The following is a 21,154-nucleotide window of genomic DNA, read 5'->3' on the forward strand; positions in this document are numbered from 1 at the left end:
ATTTTGTACGTCGGTCGCAACACCATCCTTGTGATCTGAGCATGGTTCGAGTTGGCTTCTCCCCATCTGTTTTCAAATTGAAAAAATCTATTTGCTATATTTTTACCCAACCCTAACCCTACTCCGCCCCAATATCCAACCCCGATTTTCTCCAATCCCACCCACTTCCACCGAATCCTCGATCGGGTCCTCGCCCTTTCGCATTTCCCCTAACCAAAATCTTTCATTTCGGCCATGTGAGCTGAGCAATATAATGATCGGATTTTTGGACTCTGGCTCCTATTGTATGGGTCTGAGCAATGCCGGAGCTTCGCAGAGGAGTCCGCCGAGGCCGTGCTAAGGTCGCGCACAAGCAACCCGAGCCCCCGGTTGGAAACTACGTGAAGACCCGTGCCGCGGTTGCCAGAGCTAAGAAGTTGAAGCTTGAGGAGGAGGAGGAGGAGGAGGAACAGAAGCAGCAGGTGATCGTGATTTCCGAGAGGGATAGTGGTTCGGAGGGGAAGAAGGGAAAGAAGGTTGTTGGGAAGGAACAGAAGGGTGCGATGGCCGATGATAGTGGCGGCTTGAGTGCCAATAAGGCCGCTGGTCAAGAGGAAGAGGGCAACACCGCACCTTTTCCCGAGAAGGTATGCGTTTTGGATTGTTAACTTTTCTCGTTTTGGCTTGCTGCAAACTCTCAAATTTAAAAAAAGGCTTCTTTGGCGATTCGATGTTGTTTTACCACAATTTTTTTGGTGTCGTAGTTGTATGTAAATGGGTTTTGGGTAGCTTAATTGGTGTTGTTTTGGTGTTTCTAAATTTAGTTGGTGGCATAATTGTGAAAAAAGTTGCTGTGGCCGTTTACTTCGTGGTGTTCTGGTATTCCTGGATGTGTTGTTATAATTTCAGATATATGGTTCTTTTGTGAACGATTTATTGTGTATTACTTTCTTTCCAAATATTGGTTGTATGGTGGTTTTCACTATTGTTATTTGAAGAATTTAATTTATTATGTGATCGTTATGATGAAGAATTGTGTTTCCTTTTAGGGGTTTAAGTTAAAGGGTCTGCTGGGCTGTGATTCACTACTTATATATATATGCTTGTATCTCTAATTTACATGGTTGTATTCTGCTATCAGATATATGGTTGATTTATTTATTTTTTCATTGCGATTATATTGAGCTTGAGTTCTCTAATGATGTATATTATTTTAGTTTTTGTTTGGTGCATTGATGTTTATGATTTTTCGGTAGGTCTCGGTAGGAGGGTCACCCATATATAAGATAGAGAGGAAACTAGGCAAAGGTGGGTTCGGTCAGGTATTTGTTGGTCGTCGCGTTTCAGGTGGAACTGAACGTGCCACAGGTTCTTCGGCTTTGGAGGTTAGCTCACTTCAGATTCTCTCCTTCAAACTTATCTGTCAGTTGAATATAATTTCTGATTGCTTTTGTTATATCAGGTAGCTCTGAAATTTGAGCATAGAAACAGTAAAGGCTGCAACTATGGTCCACCATATGAGTGGCAAGTGTACAAGTAGGTCCTTTTTTTAGGGTTCTTCTGGGTTACTTTTTTTTATAAGGATTGCAGATGATTACAATCTATATATGTGTGTGTGTGTCTGTTTATAGCATTTATTTATGATTTTTTCTTTCATTTTGTTTGAACAGCACTCTTGGTGGTAGTCATGGAGTGCCAAGAGTACACTATAAAGGGCGGCAAGGAGACTATTATGTTATGGTATGATCCACACAAAATTCATCTTTATCATCTCTCTATTATAACTTGTTGGTTTAACTTTTATACTTGTTTATATGCAGGTTATGGACATGCTAGGTCCCAGCTTGTGGGATGTTTGGAATACTTCAGGGCAGGCGTGAGTATCCCATGCTTGTATCTTTCTTTACCTCCTAGAGTGTCATAATTTTTATTGTTCTACTGTCCTGTGTTTTCTTGAAATCTTAAACTTGAGTTTGTTATAGATGGCTGTTGTGGGCTTGGTTGGAGGCAAAGCTCAATTAAGTTTTTTAAAGGAAAGACTTTTAGATCTTAGTAGACTAAGTATCATGCCTTCAAAGTCACAGGTTTATAATATTAAAAGTAGACGTCGCTTTGGGTCTGACTTCAAAAGAAAATAAGGGGAATAAAGGATGTAAATTATGCAGAAAAAAGAGTCTTTAAAAGTAGGAATCGTTGGTATCCACAACTGTGATGTACCAAAGCTCCTGATTTTATACCTTAAAACTATTAAAGAGCATCTGTGAAATCATCATGATTCAAATTATACTGCAAAACTGTGTGATTTAAATTCTACTGCCTATATGCTCTGCTGGCGAAGAATGCTGCAACCAGCCACAAGGCGTTTCACGAAAATATATGACTTTGAACTTTTTTGATCAGTAAACAGAGTTTTATTGATGATATAGGTAGGCAAAGCCCTAGTACACGGGACATATGCAGGAGCGGCAACCAAGCATGAGTGAACTATGGACTATAGATCACTTCCACGACCTTTATGGGCTAACATTGTAATGAAGCAGAAAGAGCGATTTGTACTCTCTCCTTTTAACTGTATTTTCTTCCTGGTTTCTGAAAGAAACAAAAAAGTGGTTAATAGTGGTGATAGTTTCAGTTTAAGATGATATTTTGGACTTTGTACAGGCTTGTTTTTTGGATTCTCTTTGAAAATCAAGAAATCTTGTATTCAGGTGGTTGTCATCTTAAATAATCGCAGCCAGACCATCAATATAAAAATCTCCTATGCCACTTTGGTTATGAAATATTCAGGTGGATGGAGTATCCTACTTTTTTTAATATAATCTCTTTTGAGAAGTAATATAAATTTGATAAAAAAAGGCAAAAGACGCAATCCAAGTACACAGACGTATACAAGAAGCACACCTATCTAGCTAGTTGATCTTAAACTGTTAATCTTGAACTGTTATAAAATTGCAATTTTTTCTATATATCTTCAAAAAGTGAAATGATGATCCACCCTTCATTCCTTTCCTACACCCACCCATATAAAAAGGAGGGGTGATGGAAATCTTGTCCATGCTTTTGAAGGGGGCACCTGTGATAGGCAAAGATCTCAACATATTTTAGCTTGCTACAAATGAAGATAATTTGGTTAATTCGTTATGGGGAATATTTTACGTTTGGTTTTTCACCTTATTTACATTTCACCTTATTTTTTCTTTAGTACTGTGTTTGTGGGCTAAGACTCTTGTACCGAATGATGATAATTTTCTGGATTTGTATGTGTCTTCTTTTTCCTGCCCTCTAGAGTGTAGTAGGTATTTCCTTTGTATACGTCCTGTGTACTTGGGTTTGCCTATTTTTGGTACTAAAATTTCTTATTAATTATAAAAAAAAAAAATTTACATTTGTTTGTGTTCACCTGCACACTTGAGCTTGTGTTTTCAGGGTGTCTTATTTTAGTTTTTTTTTTTTTTTCCTGGCCACAATTACTACAGTAAGCTACTTCAATTTTGATTGTTGTTAAAAGCATCTTTTGAACATGAATTGTTTTTAGAGTCTAACATTGTTTTTCTTTATTTTAGAAGTATATGTTATTGGTCTTAACTATGTTTCTTCTTCCTCTCTTCATTCCTTGTCTACCAAAATGTATGTCTTGTTTCTAAATCTTTCACACAATGATATATACACACAGGATGTCCTCAGAAATGGTTGCTTGTATAGCAGTTGAGTCCTTATCAATTCTAGAGAAGATGCATGCAAGAGGGTATGTGATTGTAATAGTTTTTTTTTTTGACTTTGTAAGGTTCAGTTGCCCTTTTTTCCCCCCCCAAAAAAAAAAAAAAAAAAATTTATGTTGGCAATACTACATCAAATAGCTTTGTTTCATGGTCCTTTATTGTGAAATATTAATCTCCATAATTTGTAATCATGTATCTGTTTGATACTAGTTATGTCCATGGTGATGTCAAGCCAGAGAACTTTTTACTTGGGCAGCCATCTTCACCACAAGAGAAGAAGTTGTTTCTTGTTGACCTTGGATTAGGCGAGTAAATTTCATGTAATTCTTACACTCAAATTAATTTATTCTACACATTTTCTTACGTCATCTTTATCAATACATGATTGCAGCAACAAAGTGGAGAGATAGCTCTAATGGACAGCATGTCGAATATGATCAACGTCCTGATATGTTTAGGTGAATGAATCTTTTTGTCATTAGGCTACTGGTTTGCAACACAACTATTTTACGGCTGGTCTTGATACCTTTTCTTCTCTGTGCCAGAGGAACTGTTCGATATGCTAGTGTTCACGCTCACCTGGGAAGAACTGCTAGTAGAAGAGATGATCTTGAGTCTCTTGCATATACACTCATCTTTCTCCATCGAGGCAGGTTGCCTTGGCAAGGCTATCAGGTACTAACACATACACCATGCGTTTAGAGTATTTGTTATTGTCTTTGGAGTTGCTTTTGGGACTGTTTTGAATTCTTTATTTCTGTCCATTTTTCCCTGACAGGGAGATAACAAATCATTTCTAGTTTGCAAAAAAAAGATGGCAACCTCTCCTGAAATGCTATGCTGCTTCTGCCCGCCACCTCTTAAGCAATTTCTTGAGATTGTGGTGAACATGAAATTTGATGAGGAGCCTAACTATGCCAAGCTAATATCTTTGTTCGAGGGCTTAATAGGTCCTAATCCGGCTTTAAGGCCAATAAGCACTGATGGTGCTCAAAAGGTAATTTTGGTAATATATGAACTTAGGGATAAATTCTGATTCTGTAGTTATTTTATTCAGAGATATTTTATGCAACTGCTGTTGATATGTTTGTCAGGTTGGTCAAAAACGGGGTAGGTTGAATATTGAGGAGGACGATGATGGGCAGCCCAAGAAGAAGGTTCGTTTAGGAGTTCCTGCTACACAGTGGATTTCAGTTTACAATGCTAGGCTACCAATGAAACAGAGGTAGGTCTACATTTTGCTTTTGGTCTCTCTCTCTCTCTCTCTCTCTCACTCTCACACTCAATTAAACACCCACCCCTTTGGCGGGCAGAGAAACTAATTGAGTTTCAGCAACTCCAAATATGCATTAGAAATTTTAGACTCGGAAGATTTATTAATTGAATAATTATAAACAAAAATTTTTAATTGAATAATCAGTTGAAAAAAGAGCATGGTTTTGACTGGTTATTGGAATCACGTCACTAGCCTTAAACTCGGTTGGTTCTCTTTTTGGAAGTTTTGCTAAATTATCAATAAGTCATTCGATATCAGCTACTAAATGTGACATTATATATTAGCATTAGTGAGCAAGAGTCAATCAGCTAGTGCTTCCGCCAAGTGGCCAATTCACGTAGATGAAACAATTCTCTGGAATCCTTGAACGTGAATGGCATAGAACATTCCTACCAATCAAAGCTAAATGATCACGTAGTTCAGTATTTCAAGAATTACTTATTGAACAATTCAATGTTTTTAATTTTTTTTGGGTCGAGTTACCGATCAAAAAAGAAATTATTTTTTTTGGGTTGAGTTGGATGATGCCTAGAAAGGTGGTGTAGATATTTTGGCATATTGGAAGGGGTGGTTTGAGAACAAACACACTGAGATATTTTGGAAAGCAATGAACAAGTTTTGAGGATACCCAATGCAACATTGAAGACCTCCAGGCTGTCCTTTTTAATGCAATCTACTATTGGATGGCAGCCAAACTTTGTCTCTCTAGCTTTACTCTACATGTTCTTCTCTCTCTCGCTAGGTGTATTTGTTGGATACCCCTCACGTACTTCAATTATGCCGTCCGTTGTTTTCTTGATCATTAATAAAATAATCTTACAAAAAATAGTATTAGTGTGGCTGGAAAAAGGACTTAAGTCTAACAAATTCTATAATTGAGGGACTTGGTTGCAACTTTTAGGGACACAAGTGGTGTTTGTGTGGTATTTTCTATTTATCAAGTCAACATCATTAATAAAACCTTGTTTACTGATTAAAAAAAATTCTATGTATCAAGTACTATGGATTTTTTGAATGAGTCTTTGTAAATCTTTAGAACTTTACTTATAAAAGGAGAAAATCTAAGAACAACTTCTTTATGTTACCCAAAATCTTAGCCCTAGTGCAATCTGCATGAATATTTTATATATTTAATGTGTGCCTTCGTACTTGTGCCTCCTGTTCTCTCTTTTACAGTGGTTTTCTGCTATTGTATTGAAGGGTGGGAATGTCCATGAGTTTCTATCTTCTTTTCAGCTCACTAGAATGTAATTAGGTGTCTCACTTTGTTTACTTCCTGTGTACTTGGGCATTGCCTAGTTTCATTCTATTCAATAAAGATACTTATTTACTTATCAAAAAACTTGTGCCTCCTAACTTGGTTCTGAGATTAACTATCGAGCAGCTGATGAAAGAAAGTGTTGGATGTTCAGCTTTCAAGGTTTGGCAGGTTTATTTGAATGGAAAGAGAGAACCTTTGGATCTGACTTCAAAGTTTCTGGTGTTTAACCTTGCTGCTATTGGCTTATATAGTATCCTTTTATCAAACATCACTTTATTTGTTCATGAAAGATTGTGCTTGGTGCCAGATTTAATGTAAAATGGCAGTGGGCCTCCTCTCGTCAATAATTTCCTTTTTTTGGATAAGTAAGAAATAAATATTATTGATATGAATGAAATAGACATAGCCCGTATACACATAGAGTATACAAAAAACCACCTAAATACATTCTAAGAGCGATAAGTTAAAGACAAGAAATCATGAACATTGTCCCTATTTAGTACAATAGCGGAAAACCAAAGCAATAATGTGTGGAGAAAATTCTTCAACTCCGCCATTGTACTTTCCTTGTCTTCAAAGCAATGTGCATTCCTTTCCGACCAAATACACCACATGATGCACAACGGGATCATCTTCTATACGGCTACTACTTGACGACAACCTTGCATCTTCCTCCAACAGCCCAATAAATCCACCACCCTCAAAGACATCACCCAAGCAATATCAACCCTCTAGAAGATCTCATCCCACAACATTCTTGTTGCCTCACAATGCAATAAGAGATGATCTACAGATTTTTCATTCTTTTTACACATATAGCACCAATCCATCATGGTACATTCCCTCTTCCTCAAAGTGTTCGTGGTCAAGATCTTCCCAAGAGCAGCATTCCATACAAAAAAAAAAGCTATTTTAGAAGGCACACGAGACCTCCAAATATTCTTCCATGGGAATGGAGCATGATCTTGTGTTGATAAAATTTTATAGTACACCTTAATCGAGCATTTTTTTTTTTGATAAGTAAAAATATTATATATATATATCAAAAGGTGTAACCAAGTACACTGATGTATACAAGAGAACACCTTGCCCATAATAGAAAACCCCTAATAACCCAAAAAGCCCGTGAAAAGCAACCTAAAATACACCAAGCCTGACCCCAACTCCTTGTTTTCTGTAGAATTAAAACTCTGCCCAAAAACCCCACCCCAACCCCTTGTTTCCCGTCTTCACAATGCCCTCCCTTTAGACTTCCCTCTAGTTGAGCTATTACCTTTAGCGTCGTAGTTGATTGTCGAAAAGAGACGCTGTAACTCCTTGCTTTTCTTGAAAGTTGATTTGGCTTCAAGTGAGTGGCTTGTCTTGATAGCAGTAATTAATTCTTTAAATTGGTTTTCACATCCTCCATGGGAAATTTTCACGAACTGTTGAATCTCTTTAACTTTAGGCAGAATCCAATCTGCTATTGGAGGAAGAGAGGCCAAGGGAGCCACAATATCCCTAGACACAGTATCCAACAGCACTCCCGACTCATTTCTTGTGAGCATTAGACCTCCACTTCAATCTATCGTGCTGTGCCGTAGGAGTCCCCATGGAGTAACTAGAAATTATTGACAAGATAGAATTTGGATTAATAAAACCTTGTATGTCATGTGTACTTAGATTGTGCCTTTTGCACTTTAATGATAGTTCTCTTATTACTTGTAAAAAAAAAACAGAGTCAAGATAAGCCTGCTTTTTAATGTGTAAGAGTAGTGTTATAAATAGCCTAAAAAGCGCGACTGTAGTGTACAAGAGGGTTCCCCATACTAAGCTAAGCCTGATAGGGTCATTTAATTGATTAAGTGAGCACCATACTAATAAAGAAATTCTATTACCCATCAAAGCCAAGGTTATTAATAAAATCATGGAGGTACCATCCTCTTTCAAAAAAGAAAAAGAAAAAAGCCATGGTTCAAAACTGACTGAAATTATGGTACTGAGAATGGAATTGGAACCATATTGAGGAGATGGACTTGTAGGGTGCAAGACCTTTGCTGTTGGATTACCTTTGGGGTCACCTGGCCTTTTGGTTTCTGTGATCCCTGGTTTGGTTTGAAGACTTAATCACCTCATCATTGTTTCCTTGCTGGAGAAAGCTTTGGTGTTAGAAAAAATTAACATACCATTTTTATGTATTTGCTTTGTTGTAAAGAACAGTCATAGGGGATCACAGATTTAGTTGCTTTATGACCTGCTCGCTTATTACTTATCTAAAAGAAAATGACCTTCTCGCTTATTTAATGTTTAGGTACCATTATAATGTAGCTGATGCAAGGCTGGCGCAACATGTGGAGAGAGGGATTGCAGATGGCCTGCTTATAAGTTGTGTGGCATCTTGTTCCAATCTCTGGGCACTTATCATGGATGCTGGAACTGGTTTTACAAGCCAAGTTTATGAGCTGTCATCTTTTTTCTTGCACAAGGTGAAATTCCTTGCCACATGCATACACACATATTATAATCTGTTATCATCTCAGGGGATATTATCATGAAATAAAAATTAAATTTGTTGTTCCAAATCCACAGGAATGGATCATGGAACAATGGGAAAAGAACTACTACATCAGTTCTATTGCTGGTGCCAACAATGGGAGCTCCCTTGTGGTTATGTCTAAAGGTTTGTTTACTTTATTAGATATATATATATATTTTTTTGATAAGTAAGAAGAATTTATTAATCCACATAATTAGGCATAGCCCAAGTACATGGGAAGTATACAAGAGGTGAACCTAATTACAAGCTAAGCACTGTGAAAATTGGCATAAAAGTCATTAAAATTAGTCCCATTCAATACAATGGCTGAAGCCCAAAGTAACAATATATGAAAGAAAAAGTCCCTAAACCCTCCCATCGAATGTTCCCTATTATCAAAGCAGTGACCATTCCTTTCGTTCCAAGCACACCACATTAAGCTTGGAGGCACCATCTTCCAAATGGCCGCAATTTGACGATTATCCTGAATTTCTCTCCAACATGATTGTAAGTCAACCACCCTCCTAGGCATGACCCACGCAATACCAAGCCTAGAAAGAATCTCATCCCATTAAGCCTTAGATATGTATTTTTGATTCATAAATAAGATTTTATTGATCATAAGAATAGGCAAAAACCCAAGTACGTGGGTTATATACAAGAGTAATGCCTAGGAGTGATGTTCTAGTGATACAAGAAATTCGTGAATGGTCATGCCATTAAATCTTACAATCGACCATTGGAACTAGTTAAATTTTTTTTTTCTGAGTTCATCTGATGACTGCTCATGATCTTTGAAGCTACACTCGTTCCTCTCCTTCCAAAGACCCCACCATAGGCATATTGGTACCATCTTCCAAATTGCGGCAATCTAAGAAGTGCCTTGGATACCTTTCCATGAAGCTAAGAGGTTGATCACCCGTCTTGGCATCAGCTAAGCAACACCCACCCCAGCAAAAAAGTCATTCCACAAAGTCATGGCAATCTCACAATGTATTAGTAGATGATTGATGGATTCTCCGCTCTTTTTACACAAACAACACCAATCCAAGACTATAATTCACATTGTCTTGGAAAAAGTGGTGCATCTTATGTCATTTCTAATGAGAACTTTGTGAGAGGCATACTGTTTGGTGGTTTGTTTTGGTCAAAAGATTATTTTCTCGTGCGTTAGGAAGTTTTGGGACAACTGCGGTATGCTGGTTTTACTTGATGGCATTCATCCTCAGCTACTAAGTTTTGAAGTTATGACCTAAATTTTTGCAGGCACCCAATACACTCAGCAGTCTTACAAAGTGAGCGATTCTTTCCCCTTCAAGTGGATAAACAAGAAGTGGAGGGAAGGGTTCCATGTGACATCAATGGCAACTGCCGGGAGCCGTTGGGGTGTTGTCATGTCTCGTAATGCTGGCTTCAGTGATCAGGTTGATTTTGCTTGTTCTATGTACAACATAATCTGTTCTCACTTTAATTTTTCTGTGTTCCTACAAAAATGTGGTGAAAGTGAAAGACAAGCTGCCCTTTTGTGTTCTTAGTGTTTCTTTGGTTTTTTTTCTTTTTCTTTGAGTTTTGGGGTGTAACGGGTCCAGTCTTGGACAAAATTTATGACCGAACCGGTATGTACTGGTTTCGGTACCTCCGGTTTCTGGTCCGGTTCAGTTTACCGGTTTTTTTAAAATGTAAAAAACTTATGATAAAATGTTACTTCGATAAAATGTTATTAATAATTTAATATATATATTTTATATTTAAAACATATGATCAATTAAATTTTCATCTTTAAGATTAAACTTTTATTTTATAAATTATAATAATATTATCTTAAATCTAATTATATTAATAACATATGATCAAACAAATTACAAATGTTCATATTTAATATTAACATTTTATGTTATAATTTATAAATTATAATATGAAATTATTTCATATATGATATTTAATTATATATATTATATATAAAAGTTTCATATATAATTATATAAATTAATTTATATATATATATTTTTTCCCAACTGGTCCGGTCCCGGAATCTATGGAACCGGAACCGGATTGGGTACGGCCGGTTTTCATAATATAGGAATTGGTCCCAGACCGGATTGGTTCAAAACTGGACCAACCGGTTCGGTCTGGTTTTTCAGTTTAAATTTACACTGCTAATTTGATTATATATATTATATTATTTAATTAGGAGACGTAACTTAATATTGGCTTGTAAATGTTAATTTGACTTGTCGGAAATCTGTGAGGAGATAAAAGTTGGAATTTTCATGACGTTACTTTTCACTCTGCTTGATTTAGTGTAAATGTTTCACCAAATAAATTTGAAACAACTTAAGATGATGGACTTGGCTGCTTATGTTGAATTCTGCTACGTGATCTAGGGTGTAAACTAGTTGGTAGACAAATCGATCATATTTTCAACATTGTTTCTTCACATTTGAAGACAAATTGGCATGGTTGCTTTTGTCCCCCCCCCCCTCCCCCCGGGATCTCTGACCTGTGCTGTCACTGCTTTGTATAAGGTTGTGGAGCTTGATTTTCTTTATCCAAGTGAGGGCATCCATAGGCGTTGGGACAGTGGTTACCGAATTACATCGACAGCTGCCACTTGGGATCAAGCTGCCCTCATTTTGAGTGTGCCTAGGCGCAAACCTGGTGATGAAACGCAAGAGACCTTACGTACATCCCAATTTCCGAGCACCCATGTTAAGGTAAATGTGTGGGGGAGTATATTGTTCTTGGGTGAGATTATTTGTATGAGGTGCAGATTCATTGTACCTTTTCTGAGACGTGATACACTAAATTTTTCTTCTGTACTTCTTGTTTATGTGCAGGAAAAGTGGCAAAAGAATCTCTATCTTGCTTGTTTGTGTTATGGGCGGACGGTATCTTGATTCCTTTGTAATTGCAAGGAGTTTCTAGGTCAAAAGAAAGTGAGATTTTGATGTTCCTCTTTTCCTATCATTTATGTAGGATTTCATGTCAATTGTAAAAAACGATTTGAGGAGCTTAGCTGCGGCAGCAGCCGAGACGTGTGCTCCTCTGTATTATAAATTGGTATTAAAGCTGTACGTTTGCCTTTTATTTTACTTGTGTGTACGAGTTTATAAGAAAAAATTATTTAGTGGCGCACCATTTTTTCTTTTCTTGTTTCTTTTAGAAAGATTTTTTAGATCGGGTATTAGAGGAATTCTCGATCTCTCAAAGAAAAAATCTCTTATATAATAATATTTTATTAACTGATAACTCATGGTTGAATGAGGCGTCGCAACAAACCAATTGGAAAGTCGACACTACAGACTGACTCTTAACTTGTAATTAAAATGGTGAACATCTTCTATTCCCAAAGAAACAATACCAAAGCCAACACTCAAAAGAATATATAGCTTATACAAAGGACTCCTGCTGAATCGAATCTTCATGCAGCACTTCCATGTCAAGTATTCTCCCACGTTTTGGCAGCTGAAGGTTCCCTGATGATCACTTCCATGCACATAACATTTAATCATATTTTTCATATTAAAAACAGATAGAAGCAGAAATGACTAAACTACTGCATGTTTTATAGAGATCCGAGTCTGAGATGAAGGACATGAGAGATAGCATAAACATGACAAAGAAGAAAAGCTTGGGTGGTTGACTGCATTCCCTTGATCAATCTGAGATTTTTAACATCGTCAATGGAATGGAGAGGTTTCAGGTACAAAATGGTGAACATCTTCTATTCCCAAAACAAACAATGCCAAGCCAGCACTCAAAAGGAAACAGCTTTAAAGGAGTACTCCTGCTTAATCTAATCTTCATTTCTCGTCATGCCGCACTTCCATGCTGAATAAAATCGACCATATGAATCTAACTTTGATCCCAAACCAAGACCAGCATCATCCGGACATAATAAATGTACCCCGCATTCTTTCACTTCTAATTCTTTTGTTGGAAAATCAGAGTTGAAACTCTCCATTTTCGCTGTAATTGAAATCTTAATGAAGCTCTGTCGTTTATCCAAATTATTTGATTTCCAGCATTCCAAAAATTGTGGAACCAGTATATACGCCCAGAATACAATTGGCTTAACGAAAGAGACAGTGTCCATTTGAGCTGAAAACCTAAGGTAGTAAAAGGAATTATCTTCTAGAGAACCTTCATCCGTCTCAAAACAAAGTCTAAAACCCACATGTGTATACGGTTTCTTGAATAACGAAGAAACTGAAGTCGCCAGTGGGGTATGGAATTGATCATGAAAATCACAAACAATAAAGAAAGCACACCCCATCCCCTTCAGATTAGTATAACCCTCCAAATCTATCTTTACAGAGGAGCCATTACTTGTATTGTGGACCCACTTCGGGATTACAGATCCCAATGACCACCCACGTATCATCTGTAAAAACAATCCCAAAAAAGACATGAGCATTCATAATGGATTTTGTAAAATATAATTTTTTTTTTTGTAAAATATAAAAAAAGTTGCTCAAAAGTTCATTTCAATTGATGTCGTATTTCAGTAATCCTGTTAGAGGTAAAGGATACTGTTCACAATTTTAAAATATTTTAAATTAATTTCTCTCTCCTCTAAGTTTCTTTTCCCACTGCTTGAAAGTTATTATATTTTCATTTCAACATTTTTCTCTCATTTTATGGCAAAATATTTAACATTTCATGGTACCACCGTTAAAAAAAAATATCCTGCACTTTCGAGTGTAGCTACATTCTATGACTAACGTTTCATTCTTATTCGGATGAGAGGGTGGGTATACAATAGAATGGTTGTTTTGTGTAGTGTCTTTATTGTTTTCATAATATTCTTTGAGAATTTTCTAATAAATATAATGTCTGTTTTTATTTTTTAAATAAATTTATATTTTAGTTTAGCTTGTAGATCTAGATTAATTTAAAAAAGAATATAATTATATGATATTGTATATAGAGATATATTGTAAATATAAAAATATATGATGATATTATTGATAGTCAGAGAAAATATTTGAAATAAATAAAAAATATTAAGAAGTATGATATTTAAATGATATAAAGAAAAAATAGAGAAGCTGATGTATGATATATTGTAAAAGTTAATATGTAAAATAAAAAAATATTTTAATGATGTATTTTAAAGGATAAGATAAAAAAAGCTATTGAAAATGCTCTAAATTATTGCAAATATTGAGCTATTTTCTCCCTCTCCCCGTATATTTATGTGCGTGTTCTTTTCTAAAGAAGAGAGAGAGAGAGAGAGAGTCACCACTTCGGCAAAGACGATGTCCAACCAATGTTCGCTTTCTTCGCCAAAATTAATATACAGTTCTTCTACCTCAAGCATTCCTTCCATCTCATCTTCTACAAGTGATTCGATATCATAGGTGGGATATGAGCTTTGTTTCGGCAAAGAGTAGTCATTAATGAAGATGGCCAAATCTCTTGATTTACGTGGCATCCACTTTCTTCCTCCGAGACGAAAGGAACGGATGCTTTTGGGGATCATATTGACAGATGGTATTTGTGTTATAGCAGTTCCCCAAGCCTCAAAATGCGTCAGGCATTCCAACCTTCTCAGGTCTGGTAACTTCTCAAGTCTTGAACATTCGACAAGATGCAAAAATTCAAGAGATTCCAAGCAGAACTTATCTGGAAGTCTTCTAACACATTCGCACTTATCTAAAATCAATTCTTTTAATAGTTTGAGAACTCCGATGGATGGATGGACTTCACGCAAGGTTCTACAACCTGAAAGGTCTATTTTCTCAAGGTTTGGAGCTCCTGTCAAGTCTGGTGTTTCAATCAAGTTCTTTGAAGAACTCAGATTCAAGTACTTCAAATCGTCTAAAAGTACCTGTTATAAACAAGTAGTTAATAATTGGATCAAAATATGAAATATTAACTTATTTGGAAAAGATAGGAAGTGGGATTATTAAGAAGAATACGTATTTATTAATAAGTTTTCATGAAAAACTTACCACCGACCACTTCCATAGTTGTTTGATTCGGCTGCCAGACATTCTTAATTCTTGCAGTCGTTTGAGCACTTCGATGGATGGGTGGACCTTACACAAGCTTGTACAACCTGAAAAGTCTATTATCTCAAGATTTGGGGCTCCAGTCAAATCTGGTGTTTTAATCAAGTTCTCAGAATCACTCAGATTTAAGTACTTCAAGTTGTCTAAAACCTGTTATAAACAAACAAGTAGTTGGTTGGACCAAAATATGAATATATTAACTTATTTGGAAAAGGAAGAATACGTATATTAACTTACCATCAATCCTTTCCACAGTCGTTTGAAGCGGCTGCCAGGCATGCTTAGTGCAGTAAGATTTTTTGGATGGAAACTGGTCGGCCAATTTCTCGAAGGATATTCAAACCACTCTAGGAATCGCAACTCATCGGTTGGCATGTATTTTAAAGGATTTCCACGCCATTTTATATATCCAAAATGATTGAATTTAACAAATCTCAATTTTCTCATCTTTGAGAATGCTTTGGCGTTAATGAATCTATGTTTCGCTTTAGGATAATAAAAATCGAGGACTATGCCTTCAATTGCATCAGTTCCCTACATGTAACCCAGAAAAACAGGTTAGCAAGAATTAGGATGAAAATATACCTTTTTATATTAGTCTCTACACTAATCAACTTACAGTATCATTCTTCAGTACGTGAAAGACATCCTCCACACGAAACAGTCTACTACGTCGTCCAGGTTCCTCAGGACATTCACGACGAACTATTTCCTGACCCATTTTTTGTAGTAAATCATGCATGATCAACATTCCCATACATGATTTGCTTATGAGGGACTTGTCGACGAGAACCTCAATGTCGATGTCCGGATATATTTCCTTAAAATTGTTTTCTAGCCACTGTACTCCAAAACGAGAAAAACATGCCACATCCAAAAACAGTTTTTGCTGCGATTCCTCCAGCCCATCAAAACTTATTTGAAGTATATTCATAACTTCTTTATTAGGAATTGCCTCTAGCTGATCCCTGGCACTTTTCCATGCATCTATTGTTCTCCCAAATAAGAAGGAACCCAAAACTTTAAGAGCTAAAGGAAGGCCTCCAGCATAATTCACAAAATCCATAGACAGATCCTCGTAATTCTGTGGAGGATGGGTTCTGTGGAAGGCTGACAAACTAAAGAGCTGCAAAGCATTGGCGGTTTGAAGCAGCTCAACCTCATAGATATCATTCACTTTATGTGTTATCAACAGATGACTATCTCTGCATGTTATAATCACCCTACTCCCTGGACCAAACCAATCCTGACTCCCTGATAATGCCATGAGTTGTTTTTCACTATCCACATCATCAAGGACGATAAAAACCTTTTTATTCCGCATCATGCTTCTTATCATCCTAATTCCCTGGTGATGATCCCATACGTGTATTTTTTCTTGCATGATCATAGAAAGAAGTTGTTTTTGTAAAGAAGCTAGATCACGAGTACCAGATTTTTCTCTAATACAAGAAATAAGGCTACTTCCTTCAAATTGACAAGAAACTCTATCATAAATTATTTCTGCCAGCGTTGTCTTACCAACGCCACCCATCCCATGAACTCCTAAGAAGCGAACATCATTCGATTCCATATCCAATAACTTTATCATTTCCTCTACACGAGAGCTTATTCCAACAAGTTTCTGGGAATCATGAATTAGAATATTTAGCATTGTATAATTGTAGAATATTATTCCACTGATTTGTTGTATAATTGTTGACTCGTACCTGTAATTTGATAGAGCAATTAATATAGAAGAGGCCAAAATAGGCACGAACAAAAAAAAAATTAAAAAAAAACTCTAACTTATAATTAGAATATTTAGCGTTGTTTAGTAGAAAAATTAAAACTGTAATAAGCAGATAGATAGATAGATAGATCATATTAATAACAACATGACTAATAATAACAATAACATGAACAGTACTAGTAGTGTTGACTACATTACTAGCTATTTTCTCAAAGTTTCCAAGTTATCTTAAATGTTACCTGTCATGTATGTGCTCTCCGGCAATATTGCCGACTTTTCTGAAAGCATTTCTCCACGTATCAATCTCTTTGATGTCTACCTTGGGATCTTTTTCATGCGCGTTGAAAGCTTCTGCAAAAGTCCCTCTTTGTTCTCTTACGTCTGAAGGATTCACATGGTAGAAAATAGGAATAATTGTGATCAGCTTCATCTTTGTCTCCCATTCAACGATCTCGGCAAGTTCCATGAGGCACCATTTGGAAGAAGCATAATTTGGTGAAAAAATGACAATGGCGTATTGGGATTCTTGAATTGCTTGCAAAAGCTGTTGAGAAATGCATTTTCCTCGCTTGAGTGTTTCGTCATCCCTAAAGACGAGAATACCTTTCCGTTTTAAATCAACATATAGATGATCCGTAAAACTCGTGCGAGTGTCTTTACCATAGAAATTGAGGAAAACATCATGTTTCCATCGAGGCGTCGAGGAAGCTGAAGGTGAGAAAGAGGTTATGATGATTTTTTCATCTTCTTCCGAACAAAATGAATTGTCTCTTTTTCTTTTCTTAATATCTTCGGAAGTAGATGAAGATGGTGTTTGAGTGGCCATGAATGCAATGCGAGAGGGAGAAGATCAGTGAAGAGATGATGAGGTGATCTGTATGTATATATAGAAACTAGCCATGGAGTGCTAGTACGTACCCGGTCAACCTGAGCAGGAAAGTTCAAAGTAGATGCAACATCATCTATCTATCGGCCATGGAATGCATCGATTAAAATCGATCAGTTTGTGTTCACTTAGTAAAAAGGCATGCATGGGAGGAAGCTGAGCTGCGCACAACAAGCGCTGTACTTACTTTAATTTCCAGATTACATATTTTATTATCCACCAAAACCTCGTACGTACGTACTTACCAGGTACGGGGCTTCCAAGCGCTCATCACCCCACATTATATATATATATATATATATATATATATTAGCGGTGAAGTTACGTGCGAGGCACGTTTGCCCTGTATTTAATTATTCTAAAATATAAATATATAGTATAGAAGAAGAGAATTTAATGATAAGGTCTATGCGAATAATATAGATTATTCTAATTAGAAACTACTAATTTAAATAGTAATAAGTTTAAACAAACTATAAGTTCAAGTAAATTTGGAAGACAAACTAATTCAAATTACAGTTTATTTTTTAAACGACTAAATATTATATAATTGTTTTTTTTTATATTATTTATATTAAATATGCAATAGCTTATAATTATTAATTTTTGACACCATGGAGTAATTCTACCAATCATTGCACATATACTGATGGTTAAATACATTGGGTTTGAAGTCATTAAATTTTTTTTTTTTTTTTTTTATATTCTGTTTGATTAATTCTTAGCTATTGGAAATGAATCCATTTAAGATGAGAATGCTGGAAATTTTATTTGTTTCAAAATAGTTGACATGCAGATAATTTTTTTATATTTATTTGTCTACTATGATATTGATGTTATTAGGGACATTACTGAATTTTCCATCTAGATTTATTTTCTATCTAAACATTATGTATTAATAATAAATAATGAGATGTTTTTCAACATATATTATTTTTTTGTAGTGAATTTATAATGATTTTTAATATTGATGTTATTAGAGAAACATTACTGATTTTTTCATCTAGAGCTATTTTTTATCTAAATATTCCTACTTACATTATATTATATATTCAGTTTTATGGAAAGAAAAAAAAAATTGACTATTATTTATTAATAACAAATAATTAGATATTTTTTAACTTGTATTATTTTTTTGTATTGAATTTATAATGATTTTTACTATGATACTGATCTTATCTATAACCTCGGTGATGGGTTCATTGCATCAAGCAAATTAGCTGACTCATTCCTCATTTAAATACGATGATATAATTGGTATGGCTCATATATAATTAAAATGCAGTTATATATATATATATATATATATATATATATATTCAAGATTCGAACAATTGAGTCCATATTTTCTATGTAAAATATATTTATGGATTAATTGTGTTGTTGGTGATATATTTCTTCTGCATCATGATATTAAGAGTTATTTTATTATTAAATATGTGTATAGAGGATATCATCTGCATAATTTAAATGATAAGATTTACTCTCTTGGGCCAACATCTGTTTGATGTGTCACATTAACTGAAAGATGTTTTTGTCTTGACCTATATATAATTAACATTTCATTTGCAATTATTCAACTTAGGATTCTCAAGTTAAAATTCAAAATCTCAACTTTGATATTATTTCCATTTATTTGTTAAATAAGAAGTTTTATTACATAAAACATCATAGGTATAATAAAGTCCTATACATGCTTGAATTAAACCTCTAAAGTTATTTTCTATCTAAACATTCCTACGTACATTATATTATATATATTCAGTTTTATGTAAAAAAATAAAAAATAAAAAGAAAAAGAAAGAATTGACTATGTTATTAGGAACATTACTGATTTTTTCATCTAAAGTTATTTTCTATCTAAACATTCCTATGAAAAAGAAAGAATTGACTATTATTTATTAATAACAAATAATTAAATATTTTTCAACATATATTATTTTTTTATTGAATTTATAATGATTTTTTTTTTCTTTTTCCTCAGGTTCTCTCTCGGTGGCCCGAACTTCCTCACCGTCAGTTTTGCTTCAGCCCAGCGCGACGCTGCCGTGCGCCGGCCAATCTCACCGCCACCACCGGGGAGTCCCTCTCACGCCGACGACCACCCGAGGCACCATGGATGTCCCCCACGCGCAGCCGTAGGTCTCCCCCGCGGAAACCCATCCGAAATGGGTTTTTCCCATTTCTCTCAACCGGCGCCGCCGTACGCGGCCACCTACCGTCACGACCACCACAGCCGACTCCCCCTCACGCCGGCGACCAACCCAGCCACCAACGATGTCCCCCACGCGTAGCCCTAGGTCTCTCCCGCGGAAACACATCCGAAATGGGTTTCTCCCATTTCTCTCAACCAGCGCCGCCGTAGGCGGCCACCCAGGCCACCAGACCTCCACCACTTCACACCGGCGACAATCTCTACCAGACCCGGCGACCACGAACTTCCCTTTCCCTCTCCGTCGCACACTACCATTAACACGCAGACGACAACTCTCTCTTCCTCTCGTCAAACCGAAAACAAACAGAGGAAACAAATATGCGAGAAAGATGAAAAACAACATGCAGAAGTGAAATTAGGAATTTTTGCATACCAAACGGTGAGAAGAAAACTCTCAAACAACACCGGAAGAAATCTTTCTTCCTCAACTCGAAACGTCTGCAGATGTAGAAATATCTTGCATTCCATCTCTTTTATAAGGCTAGATATTTTGGACTGTCGAAGAAAAGCTAACCAGACATTTAACATTCAATTGAGATGTAAAAATGTGACTGAAATGAAAGGAAATGAACGATAGAAGAGGACGATGCCGTTGAATCCAATGAATCACTGTTCATTACTATAGATCTTATAGCCACTTTTAAGATATAAGGGATATATATATAAAGGCATAATGAAAGTGTTTCAGCTTTATTTCATTTTATTTTTTTAATTATTAATTTCTTTTAAATTTCTATGTAAAATGTAATAAAAAATTTAATTTTTTTTAAAATTTTAAAATAATAATAATATTTTATTTAATTTTTATTTCATCTCATCTCACCTCATCTCATTATCTAAACGAAACTAAGAATAAGTCAAATTCAAATTGGTTTAGGAAATTGGAATGCATTGAATAGAAATTGATCAATTTGGTTCTCTATGCATTGAATAGAAAATAAAGAGGCATACTAACATTATTTTACCGAGAAAAGCCAACCGAAGGTTGTTTATTTATTTATTTATTATTATTATTATTAAATGGTTAACGAAATATTTTTAAATAACTTGAAACTTTTCAGCTCTGGTCTCTTCAGTACGGCTAGCCTCTTTATTTATAGAAAGATAATAATAAAGTTATTATTCTTTTACTATTTATTTATTATTTATTTATATTTAATTTTTAATTTTATTTAATAGTTAAAGAAGTAATTATTAATAAAATTATATATTTTTCAAATTTTTTCTTAATGATTAATAATGTTAAAAAAATACTTAAAAAAAATGATAAAAAAAATAAATTTCATATAAATTATAAATAATAAATAGATAGTAATAGGTAGCAACCCTATCACTACCTTAATTACATGGCTGCAACAAATAATTTCTAGAAATGTTTTTTTTGTACTTGAATGAAAGCGTACAATTATAATCCCACGCGCATGACAGTTGACAAAAGAAGAAAATAAACAACAAGGTCAACAAAAACGGAAAAGTGAAGAAAATAAAAGAAAATGTAAAAACGGTTAGTTCTAGTATGTCGTTCAACTTTAACAGTTAGGCGTGATATAAATT

The 21,154-nt window shown here is 35.3% G+C and overlaps 2 protein-coding genes across 2 annotated transcripts; one reads left to right on the forward strand and one right to left on the reverse strand.

Annotated features, from left to right (window-relative positions):
* On the forward strand, window positions 1–11,885 carry LOC109007186 (casein kinase 1-like protein HD16). The gene is made up of 16 exons (XM_035690149.1): window positions 1–626; window positions 1,236–1,364; window positions 1,442–1,515; window positions 1,650–1,719; window positions 1,800–1,855; window positions 3,653–3,724; window positions 3,909–4,003; window positions 4,090–4,156; window positions 4,244–4,373; window positions 4,477–4,695; window positions 4,793–4,923; window positions 8,526–8,700; window positions 8,804–8,894; window positions 10,017–10,174; window positions 11,276–11,464; window positions 11,588–11,885. The coding sequence occupies exons 1-16, from the start codon at window positions 300–302 to the stop codon at window positions 11,645–11,647; spliced, it is 2,043 nt and encodes a 680-aa protein (XP_035546042.1). The 5' UTR covers window positions 1–299; the 3' UTR covers window positions 11,648–11,885.
* Window positions 11,886–12,546: 661 nt separating this feature from the next.
* Window positions 12,547–17,325, reverse strand: LOC109007183 (TMV resistance protein N-like). The gene is made up of 6 exons (XM_035690105.1): window positions 16,739–17,325; window positions 15,387–16,476; window positions 15,005–15,301; window positions 14,708–14,917; window positions 13,996–14,583; window positions 12,547–13,134 (listed from the first exon to the last, which is right to left on the reverse strand). Exons 1-6 carry the CDS (start codon window positions 17,323–17,325, stop codon window positions 12,547–12,549), a joined length of 3,360 nt encoding a protein of 1,119 aa, XP_035545998.1.
* Between the last annotated feature and the right edge of the window lie 3,829 nt (window positions 17,326–21,154).

The sequence above is a fragment of the Juglans regia genome, chromosome 5, assembly GCF_001411555.2.
Source record: "Juglans regia cultivar Chandler chromosome 5, Walnut 2.0, whole genome shotgun sequence".
NCBI classification, from domain to species: Eukaryota; Viridiplantae; Streptophyta; class Magnoliopsida; order Fagales; family Juglandaceae; genus Juglans; species Juglans regia.

What these genes read in the sequence shown, in the direction of transcription:
- LOC109007183 (XM_035690105.1), bottom strand. Translation starts at nt 17,325, where the DNA reads ATGGCCACTCAAACACCATCTTCATCTACTTCCGAAGATATTAAGAAA. An exon ending in GACTGTGGAAAGGATTGATG is followed by an intron (nt 14,918 to 15,004) that starts GTAAGTTAATAT and finishes TGTTTATAACAG; the next exon opens with GTTTTAGACAACTTGAAGTA. An exon ending in AACTATGGAAGTGGTCGGTG is followed by an intron (nt 14,584 to 14,707) that starts GTAAGTTTTTCA and finishes TGTTTATAACAG; the next exon opens with GTACTTTTAGACGATTTGAA.
- LOC109007186 (XM_035690149.1), top strand. Translation starts at nt 300, where the DNA reads ATGCCGGAGCTTCGCAGAGGAGTCCGCCGAGGCCGTGCTAAGGTCGCG. An exon ending in CAGGTTCTTCGGCTTTGGAG is followed by an intron (nt 1,365 to 1,441) that starts GTTAGCTCACTT and finishes TTGTTATATCAG; the next exon opens with GTAGCTCTGAAATTTGAGCA. An exon ending in TGCCTTGGCAAGGCTATCAG is followed by an intron (nt 4,374 to 4,476) that starts GTACTAACACAT and finishes TTTCCCTGACAG; the next exon opens with GGAGATAACAAATCATTTCT.